Raw genomic sequence first — 11,020 nt, forward strand, 5'->3', positions numbered from 1 at the left:
TGGAAGTGGCCACCATGAACTTCCAAGAGAAAGAGAACTTCATTAAAACCCTCAATCAACAGTCAAGCATATACAGTGGGCAAGGGCTGCAAGGTGATTTGTAGTTTCTCCATTGTATCACAAATTCACACTACTACATAACAAAGAAACAATTGTTTTTTGAACCCAAAATCCAAATCCTTCTCGCATGACCCTTAGCTTCCACAAACCTTGGCTTTTCCCAAAATTTTGACATCAGGCAAAGGGACAATGAATTTTCATAAGAATGAGAAGATCAAGGTGATGTTGGCGTATCGGATTCTCAATAAAACGTTTAGGCTTCAAATTTCATGCACCTCACATTCTCATCGTATTATTATTATTTTTTTTAAACCAATTTCATTCAATTAAGAAGAAAAAGAGGGCCTAGAGGTCATTACATCATATTGGACAATGTCAAGTACCTCTTGAGGAACCTCCTCAAGGCAAACAAAGTCTCTATAGCTAAAAGATAAATGAGCAAGAGCATCCGCCGCACAATTACCCGAACGACGAACAAACAGAAAACTGAAAACATCAAAATTTGGAAGCAAATAACGACAATCCATTACAATTGAATCTAAAATAGAAGAACCATTGGTACGACTCCATACGTCAAACAACACCAAGCAATCCGTCTCAAAAGCGACACGTCGAAGCCCCAAATCCTTGGCCATAAGCATCGCCCATCGAAGAGCTAGAGCCTCCGCTATTGAAGGCGCGAGAACAGGTCCAAGGAGCCGGCACGCCGCTGCAATAACCTCTCCATAGCTGTCTCGAGCTATCAACCCACCTCCTGCCTCTCCGTTCTGTTGAAGCGCCGCATCCAAATTCACCTTGAAGACACCAACAGCAGGTCGGCTCCACACCGGTGGAAGAGACCGTGAGGACCGCTGCATAACGGGCTGTAAATCAGAGGGAGGGAGAAGGGTGCTCACACGCTTAAGAACTTGTTCCACCGTCGCCTGTGTATCATTGAAAACGAGTTCATTCCGTGTGCACCACAACACATACAGCAGCGTCATAAACTTGCCCAGAAATTCATCATCCCGCTGCTGCAGCAAGCCATGCATGACCTCGTGGAAAGGACGCCCCGAATGCAAACGTAGACCAAGGGGCTCGCAAACCACACCATTCTCGCCATGAGGCAACATAGCAAAGCATGCTCAATCGTTTCCACCTCGTCAGGGCATCGTGGGCAAACTGGATCCACGGCCAATCCGCGAGCATGAAGGATAGTGTTCACAGGAAGAACCCCCAAGCAGGCACGCCAAGCTGTCTCACGACGACGAGGGAGGGTTGGAGCCTTCCACAAACCCTTCCAGCAAGCACTCGGCAGCGATGGAGCATGAGAGGATGAGCCATGGCCACTCTCATCTTCCCTACGGAGAAACTGATACCCGAATTTTGTAGAATACAATCCATCAGGGGTCCAAGGCCAATAAAAAATGTCCATACGAGGAACTAGAGGAAGAGGCATAGCAAGAATAGCACTAGCCGTGGGAGGGCAGCACACAAACTCAATCAGAGGTTTGTTCCACACCAAAGAGCCAGGCAACATAAGATCAGAGACATGGACAGTTCCAAATTGTTTCACTATATCCTCACTAAAGACCATTGGAGCATCACCAACCAACCAACATGCATTAATCTTCCCATGCATTCATCGTAGTAAACAAGCCACGGACTTGGGAAACATTCGGGCATATGTATTACGAGAGTATTGAAAACAATTTCCCAATAAGGGACACAAAAAGAACTGAAAATAAAATCCAATGACATGATACCTGTGAATAGAAATTTAAACAAACAAGAATTTATACAGTAATGGATTAATTTAAAAATATTCAAGATAAAATGTTGAAAATTGTCTGAAGTTTTCATCATAACTTTGGTTATTTCCTTAACAGTCCTGCAGAGGTTCCACATTCAAATCAAGATGTGATCTCTCAGCCTGCTCCCTTTGTGGTTCATGGACTTCAGTTTGAAGTGCTAGTAGTGGTTCCTCGTCATTCTGAGATTCAACTTGATCGTCTGCGCCTTGGATAACATCTGTAGAAGGAGAAAATGAGTGAAAAGGAGAAAAAATCGAGCGGAAAAGAAAGAATGAGAGCAAAAGCGAGACTCACCTGATGTTCTCACACACAAATCTTTGTACATAATCATAGTTCGAGGGAACGTCAAGATGTTGTGAGAGGATATTTCTTTCTTTATCTCTCGGCTAACCTCATTGACCAAATTGAAAATGAACTTCTGCGTCCACATTTCAACATTCTCAGGAACAGATGGAATAACCAAGGTTTTGACCTGAAGGCTGCATAGGAACTGGAATAGGCAGTGACGACCATGAGAAATGTCTATGTGTATATAATAATGCTTTGAAGGACAGTGATAGGAAACAAGTGTCAACACTTACAGATTCAATTTCCTTCATTAACAACCGGCAAATTCCTTGGCACCTGTACGCCTTATCTGTGGCAATAAAGGGCATTTCCGCCATCCCTCTCCCATGGAACCTAAAGAGTCATGAAGTAACAAGTCAATAACTATGTATCTCAATCTTTGTTTAACGCAACAAAATTATAGAACTGACATTGCTAAGTTTCAAAGAGTACTCACAAACTCAATAACCAAACCAAGTTGATAAGATGATTAAAAAAACGGAAAGAGGATACCTTATGGAAGCAGCAGCTAAGATCGCATCGTCTTTCTCCAGGACAAAGGTATAAAAGCGACTGAAATCTACCCTTCTGAGGTTTGCTCTGAATGGTAGATGACAGAAATGGATCAAAAGGTTGTATTGTTGAAGAGTGTTAGGGGGGGAAATTATGACAGCAGCAGTAATGAGTTGTGTGCTCAAAGAGGAACTAAACTAGAGCTTACCCGCGACTATAAGCAATACTTTGCACCACATCGATGCCTGTCTTTTTATCAATGATTGTCGCAAAAGCTTCATCCATTAATTTCGAAGTAACTGCAACCTTCAAATTATTTTCTAGATATGCATTCCTAGAAGCAGAGATAACAGCTTTTGGATGGATAACCCTCCAAGAGTAGCTTTCAGAGATATCATTTCTGATTCGCAATGAGTTCTCCAGTTTCTCATAGATCTTTCACAAAGGACAAAGTCAAATTTCTAAAATATGATGGGAAAAAAACACAAAAATAATCTCTTCCTCCTAACACCGTTACTTTTTGTTTTTAAACCAAAACCAAACATAGTATTTGATTTACATCATTGACACAAATCATAGAGAATACATACCTGTCGGCAGCCTGGCCCACAGTATAATCTTGTACAGCCAGGGCCTAGGGTTTCTTCTGAGAATTTTTTTTCATAATGTTTCAAGCACCCCCAATGAACTATAAAAGCATGAAAAGTGCTGTTTCAGCTACATCAACTGATTTTGTTATATAAATTGGGAGGAAAGGAGTTAACCCACCAGTTCTGTAAGTTAACAACACCCCACCCCCTCTTTTTCTCACAAAAAGAGGAAAATGGAGATCATGAGAAACTTACATTTCTTATCGCATTGGGAGCAGGTGACTAATTCCTTACTCTCTTCCCCCCGCCTGCAGTATTTGCATATACAATATGGACACAACCAACCACTGTGGGGCACCCTCTGCAGTTTAAAAGGAAAGAATTCACAATAATTATGTAGATCATCAAATAAAAAATATAAACCAACAAAACTGTTTCGGGGAACATAAAAAGACCCTTTTCCAGAAAATGAAGTAAAAAATCAATTTGATTACCTTCGATATGCATAAAGAATGATATGTGGAGGGACATGTGTCACAGGAGATCAAGTCTCCCCCATCTCCACAGATTGAACATGCACCATCATTTTGTTCAGCAGCATTTTCTTTGGGCACATACGAAAACGGACATCGGAGTTTAATCTCGTTTGCATTAAGCCAAGCTGTAATCAGGAGGTCCTGGAGGCATGTATTTTCATCTTTGCGAGGGAGGTACATATGTTCATATGGTTCTCCAAGTTCACTTCCAGCATGCTTCTCAAAGGTCCATACTGATATTTCCCTCTGGCAGCAGTTGCATAATATACCACCCCTGGTAATTAATCCCGTCGCGTTTGGTACCTGCTCAGACCCATAAAAATAGTCCACTTGTTCAAATTCTTTAATAACCTCACGATCGATCAACCATGACAGAATGGTTCTTTGACATGACCTTGCTTGTAGAGGTAAAGGTGAACCTCTCCTCACGTTTATAGCTTGTCCTTCAGATGATGATGGACCTTTTTTCACAATTGAACTTGGTCCAGGATTACCAGTTTCCTTGTTTCTTTTCCCGTCAGCTTCCCTTTGCTGAGATCCAGGACTCTTTGTGCCATGCCTACACCTTTGTCCCCCCTGTCCACCACCATGCCCACCATGCCTATGACCTTTTCCACCTTGTCCATGACTCTGTGCTGCGTTTCTATCAGTCACAACCACACCTGAATCCACAAGTTCAGTCTCCATTTCTCTTGTAGAGCTTGAGTTCCCACCTTGTCCACGACTCGCTCCATGCCTTGCAACTGAATCTAAACTTGGTTCCACCATTTCAGCAAATGGAACATTAATTAAATCCACCATTTGAGTCTCCATGTCCAGTGTTGTGGATACAGTTGTCTTTTCACCTCGTCTACCATGTCCATATCTTGCATTCAAATCTGCACCTGAGCTCTGCATTGCTCTTTGAGAGGATGATCTTGTTTTTGCACCTCCAAAACCCTGTCCACCTCTTGTGCTCTTTCTTTTTTTTCGTCCTCCTTGACGCATACCCCTTGAATAATCTGGATCAGAACTGTGTTCATCACTTTCATGATTGCTTCGATCTGCATAGTTTACATCTTGTTTGCGATGCCTCATGCTGTTTGTACCAGCCATTGGAAGTTCTGACAATTTATGATGCCAAAATATCTGTGGCAAAATTAGAAAATAGCTTAAGAGGACATTCATACTCACAAACCAGCACAACAATCACGTTTGTCTGAGAAATACTACATTGAATCTCATTACCATCTTCAAATTAGTGTTTATTGAGACTTATAATGTTCATACAGTTACAATGAAATTCCTGGTAAAACTACGAGGAAGCAACAGCTTGCCTTTGCTTAAATTTGTTAAAAAATTTCCTGCACCTTGTATGCTAAGAAGAACAGTTAATCTTTACTTTTTGATTTATGCTTCATTTCTACGCAACTATAAGAAGAATTTTATGTAGTTTTTTATAGCATAGTCTTTATATAAAATCATATGACATGTAGTTTATTATAGCATAGTCTTTATATAAAATTTTAGAAGAACGTCATGCTGCTATATCACTTACAGATTTAAACCGAACACATGAATTTTTTATATTATAATCTAACACGCCCCCTCACGCAAGAGCCCACTTGGGCTTGAAGAGTGGATGATGCACAGGCCCACCTACCAAGTGTTGAAATTCCACTTACAATTAGAATAATAGGGGGCGCCAAGGGTCGAACTCGAGACCACTTAGTCATAGAGGCTCTGATACCAACTTGAATGAAAAACATATTATGTTTTATTCTATGCATAATAAGTAATTGTGTTAGGAACCCGGATTTTCAGAAGGGAAATTGAGGAACAGTATATTATTTACTGAGAATTCTGGAGAAAACCCAGAATTCTATGATAGAGCTTACAAGGAAAATAGTAGAAAAACGAAGATAGAATGAGACAATTTCGAGAGTGTCTCTCTCTCTCTCTCTCTCTCTCTCTCTCTCTCTCTCTTAAAATAGGTCATGACAGCATGATCTATACCAGAACATATCTTACGAATTATACATCAATCAAGCAAAACAAATAATGAAGGGTGTCTTGATTACGGTTATAAAAAAGAGTTTAGTTCTTAAATACAAAAGAAGAAGAAAACTTGTTTGTCTCGTTTTAAAACACAGTTTTTCTCGTTTTAGATTTTAAGGCAAGATATTCAAAATAAGGATTATGGATTTAATCGGAGAGGGGTATTGATCGTAAATCCCATAATCACAAGATCAATGGTAAGATTTAGCAAAATTCCTTATATATATCCATATAAAATAGCAGAAACAACAACAACAAAAACACTATAAATTACTAAGGAACACTTAAAAAAAGTTGTACTCTGCGAGGAGAATCGAGATTGGCGCTTAGAATGCACTGTTAGGACCATTTGTAAAGACAAACATAGGGTAAGATTGCGTGTACGTCGAGGAGAAATAAAGGAATATAACTGTTATGGCGTTAGGAACGAGTCCACACTTGGTTTTCATCAAATGACTAGAACTTGTTGATCCAGTGGCGGAAGGATAAGGGAGAAGGAGAAGAGCAATAATAAGCTGCTTGGATCTTAGAAACAGGAGATCCCGGGTGAGGACACAATTAAGACCAGACAGCTGGATCAGAGAGATATGCACATTGAGTTTGGAAACCCTCGAAAAAGTGGTTTACCGCGTGAGGTCGTGGTAGAAAGAATCTTGGTCGTGGTACTAGTCGTAGCCGTAGTTCATTGGTGATTACCAACGAGGGGAGTGGAAGTTTTTCCGGGAACCCATACTTCCAAGGTGAGCTGTGAGGCGAACTATTAGAGTGGGTAAGCGCCCCTACTTTTCTTATAGTGGGTAGAAGGTTTCTGAGCTAAGTGGCCAAGCTGGTACCACCACAATTGTAGGAATAATTTCATTGATTGATCGACCAGTGGGATATTCTCTTACGTACAGAACCACCAGGCTTAACGATCCGCTTTGCCGCTCTGTTTGTTCGTCCCAATCTCTATTCGAGTCTCTCCTTCATTTCATGGCATGGCTCTCTCTGAGAGCCTTGTACCTTTATTCAATGAGATATTGTTTAGGATGGGTGTTGCTTTCTTTCATGTTGGAATTTCTCCCGCTATAATGTAATATATAGGAGCTCTCTCGGCTTTCTTTATGATAATTGTATTCTTTCTATTCCTTCCAGCCAAGCACGAAAGGACACTATTGAGCCCAACACTTCAAGATACTCTAACTCTAAAAGAGGCATTTCATATCTATCTTTTGTGCTAATAGAAGCCAACTACAGAAGCTTTAACATCTAGTTTACGTGCTGTAAATAAGTATCAACGAAAAGGTGCATTGATACCACCACGGTCCTACTGAAGTTCACTACAGGCTAGCGTACTACAGGGGAAGGAGGAAATGTTCATAATGGAATCTCTCAAGAAATCAAAATAGACTGAACTTTCAAAGTGGAGAAACTTCTCAGCATGTGTTAGAATGACTGTCTTGGTGGAAGAGGGCAGAGAGCTTACACGAATGAAAGACAGGAAAGGCCCAAGCAAAGAGCAGGATTCACGAATGGGGGATTCGGAAGCAAGAAAGTGTCTGCAAGTGGAGTCATAAAACATAACTCAATTCATAGGAATGTCATACTAAAACAGCCTCGGAACCAGCCCCAATCCAAACACCGCCACTTGACGTGCCAGCCTCAGTCTAAGTCTCTCATCGTCAATGCAGTGGGGGAGAGAAGGGGGCCTGGCGACTCAAAAAAAAGGGTTTTGCGAAACAACACGCGTAGCTTAATCGCATAATCACGACTAAGGCGATTTTAATCACGTTAATGGTCAGATTTAGCCAGAAAAAGATTATGCAAGAGATTTCAATCACCCAGGTCCATTGTAATTGCACCATCATTAGATTAAGGGATTGAAATCAGGATTTAGACTACCATGCTTTAAAGCTAAAATTACAAAATATTTCTCAGATATTCTCTGTTATTGTTTTTTCATACGTCTTTCAATCTCACCAAAAATCTCGCTCAAGCAGCTTTTTTACTTTTCTTTTGAAAAATAGGTTTTAAAAATTATTTTTGAAAAAAATTCTTAAAACTCCAAAAATTAAGGGAATCAAACAAGTCCAAAGCTACCTGCATGCAAAATTGCACTTGCCATTCAGGCAATCCACACTTTAATTGAGGAGATCTGAACACTTTCCTCAGCAAGGGTAGAGGTAATCATCTGCCATATAGACTCACAACCATAGCATAAATTATTACCGAAAAGAAAAGATACCTTCAATTTGGAATGAGATCTTTGCCCTAGATTCTTGCTGTAGCAGATCTTTGAGCAGTGATCACTGCAGAAGAAAATAATCTACTATGAAATGCCTGCACAGTTGGAAAATGTTAGATAGAAATAAATTTGAGCTGAAAATCTGCACTTAGTGCAAGAGCTCATGCCACATGCGAACGAGAACGAGAAAATTATACCAGCGGAAATCGAGAAAATGTTCTTCCCTTTCAGGTCTTTGAAAAACAAATTAGATATTCCACGTCCTCAAGAGCAGGATATCGGGCAACGAATTTAGACTGCATGCAGTCTTCGGCAGCTAGGTGTTTACCAGTAGTAGTGAACGAGTGATATGAATTTGGGGATTCCCGAATTGTACAAGGCTAGGGTAGGGTTACATTGTATTTATATTGACAAGTGCTTCTGCTTTCATTTTAAATATTATTTCTTGTAAAATAATTGCAATTAAAAGGATTTGTATTGGTAAAATCCACAAAAGCAAATAATATTATTATATCGTGAAACAGCAAAAAAGCTTGTATCAAGTCAAAATAACAGACGGGGAGACTTGGCCCTCGTTTGTGCTAAGCCACACTTGCCAAAATGTGTTTCACTTATTCATTGTCTAATCCATCATTAATTGTAAGCTTCCTTGTGTAGATATTCTATTAGATGTGTTTTTATAACCCAATCTTAGATAAGAATAAGAAAAGAAACTTGTGCAATTTTTCATAACTGTTTATGTCAGGCATAAGACAGTATTTTGTTCTGCTCCATTTCTCTGTCTGCCAGGTCACAAGGCTGACAGAAGTTGTGAAATCCAGTTTCTTATGTTCTATAATATGGGATGTAATGGATAAAAGCAGGTATTAAGTATTTCAATGCAGAGTTTTAGCACTTCAATAGATAAAATGCTACCCGAGCAACATTAACTATTTGATTAGAATGTGGCCCTTCTTGTAAACTTTCCTGCATGTTTGCCAAAAACAAAATAATTGATAGATGGAGAATAGGGAAATTCATTTCATAAACTTACATACTAAAATTTGACTAAAGTGTGGTCCTTCTTTCAAACTCTCCAGCATGTTAACCAAAAAAAGTTACTAGTAGAAGATAGAAAATGAGGAATTCATTTACCACTGAGTGGGTGGATCAGCCAGTTGGTCTAACTGAACCAAATGTCTCGAGTTTGATCACTAGGCTTGCAGCTGCATTAAATACTCGGAGGGAGAGCTTACCCGCGGCATGTTATCTTAACCAGCTCAAGCAAGATTGTTTCTTGTGGAGGATACATGAGTCCTAGCCCAAAATATAGGAAATAGAGAGTCCTTTCAGACACAATCTATATAAAAAATTTCCGTATCTTCTAGCATTTATAGTTGTTCAAAATTGTTTTGGATTAGACAAGAAAAGGAAACACTACAATAGTTTCCCTAAAGTTATTAACCCACCTAAGTGGCCTCCAAGATCTTTCCAACAACTATAATAGTACTTCTTCTTGCATTGATTATGTCATTGAAAAATGCTAGTACTTGAAAGGTAAGATGATGGATTGATCTCATTATCTCTTGAAGAAACATCCTGAATAAGAACTCATGTACTAAACATTGGTGAAGGAATGGAAATTGATGGCTGGGACTAAAATCAGTAACTACTTAGAATTGAAGAAACTAGATATTGCTTCAAGTCGACTATGTATAATTAACGGCTGATTAAATTAAATGTCAGTCCTAGGCAAAATTATGTCATAGAACTCTCAAGTGTGTATCCAAAACAAGAAATGTGAATAAACCATATTTAGTTATTGAATCATCATATTTTTGCTTGTCAGATTCTCTTAAACATAAATAGGTACTGCAACAAATCTGTCCTAACTTCATTAACAAAAAAATAAGAGGATAGAACAAACACCCTCCAAAAAAATTAACAAACAGAAGATGGAACTCCAAAGGTTAAACAGCTTTACCATTTAATGTTGTTGTTAGGTTCCGCAGCCCAGGTTGTTGGATGCGATGTTGGAAGCATGTTGGTGGAGCAAAGTGCAAGCTTTCATCCCCAGGTACCCATTCGCACCAATGGATTGCGATTTTCCCCATCTGCAACAGGTTCTGCATATCTTGTTTCCCCATAGCTGAATTTCTCATTTTGATTCGTTTAGATTCAGCAAGGAACATGGAATAGAGGAATCGATGGTGAGTTTCAATTTGGGGTTCACCAGCACAGATAGCAACCAGAACCCAAAATAGAAACAACGCACAGATTTCGAAGAAATAGATGAAGCGAATCAGGAATCGAATATGAAAGCTATTTTAAAGATGAAGTGAAATTACACTGAAAATTGCTATGGGTTTAGCTTATGGACAATTGGACGGAAATTGCTAAGCAGAGTTGGGAATACGCCATGCCGGTTCGTAGGGGCTTATGGTCTAGTTTACCACAGGCTCAGATTAGGTCAGACCAAATTGGTATTATTATTATATACTTATTAAATTTTTTGTATATTTAAGCAAATTGAGTTACATAATGACTCAAAGTTATAAGTATATAATGTATTTAAATACCTTATGTTGGCCCAAAATATTTGGCCCAAAAAGTATGGGCCTTGTCGAAAACATGAACCAGAAGAGTCAGGAAAAATGTTAAGTCAAAAAGGGATGGTGGAATTCGACAAACACACTGGCAACCAGTGCTATAAACACGGGCATGTTTACCACGTGTGGCATTGACTAAAGCAGTTGGAAAAGCGTGTGCTTCTCCCCACGATGGCTATCCACGTGGCCAGGAAACGGTTGAAGAAAACCACTTTCACCACTACACATGGAACTCACCCTCCAGTAAGGAGGGAAAACCGCCAAGAGTACAAGGGACATGGAGCTCTATAAATAGGAGAATCTGATTCAGAAAAATGGTTCTCAACTCAACTCTAAAAAACTCACTAAAAAG

General features: G+C 39.5%; 2 protein-coding genes across 8 annotated transcripts; both read right to left on the reverse strand.

Annotated features, from left to right (window-relative positions):
* Positions 1-386: 386 nt before the first annotated feature.
* Positions 387-1,681, reverse strand: LOC130712813 (uncharacterized). The gene is made up of 2 exons (XM_057562627.1): positions 1,124-1,681; positions 387-983 (listed from the first exon to the last, which is right to left on the reverse strand). Exons 1-2 carry the CDS (start codon positions 1,679-1,681, stop codon positions 387-389), a joined length of 1,155 nt encoding a protein of 384 aa, XP_057418610.1.
* A 97-nt stretch (positions 1,682-1,778) lies between these two features.
* On the reverse strand, positions 1,779-10,482 carry LOC130710421 (increased DNA methylation 1-like). Of its 7 annotated transcripts, none has more exons than XM_057559693.1 (12): positions 10,044-10,482; positions 9,215-9,376; positions 8,278-9,046; positions 7,936-8,175; positions 3,778-4,947; positions 3,539-3,644; positions 3,284-3,381; positions 2,902-3,128; positions 2,694-2,780; positions 2,435-2,534; positions 2,148-2,343; positions 1,779-2,070 (listed from the first exon to the last, which is right to left on the reverse strand). In XM_057559693.1, the coding sequence occupies exons 4-12, from the start codon at positions 7,939-7,941 to the stop codon at positions 1,922-1,924; spliced, it is 2,139 nt and encodes a 712-aa protein (XP_057415676.1). In that variant the 5' UTR covers positions 7,942-8,175; positions 8,278-9,046; positions 9,215-9,376; positions 10,044-10,482; the 3' UTR covers positions 1,779-1,921. The 7 variants fall into 7 exon arrangements, with proteins under 7 accessions (XP_057415676.1, XP_057415680.1, XP_057415678.1 ...); XM_057559697.1 differs by having other exon boundaries at positions 8,081-8,175; positions 10,044-10,481; XM_057559695.1 differs by lacking the exon at positions 8,278-9,046 and having other exon boundaries at positions 7,936-8,144.
* Positions 10,483-11,020: the final 538 nt, after the last annotated feature.

This window comes from Lotus japonicus, chromosome 4 (genome assembly GCF_012489685.1).
Source record: "Lotus japonicus ecotype B-129 chromosome 4, LjGifu_v1.2".
NCBI classification, from domain to species: Eukaryota; Viridiplantae; Streptophyta; class Magnoliopsida; order Fabales; family Fabaceae; genus Lotus; species Lotus japonicus.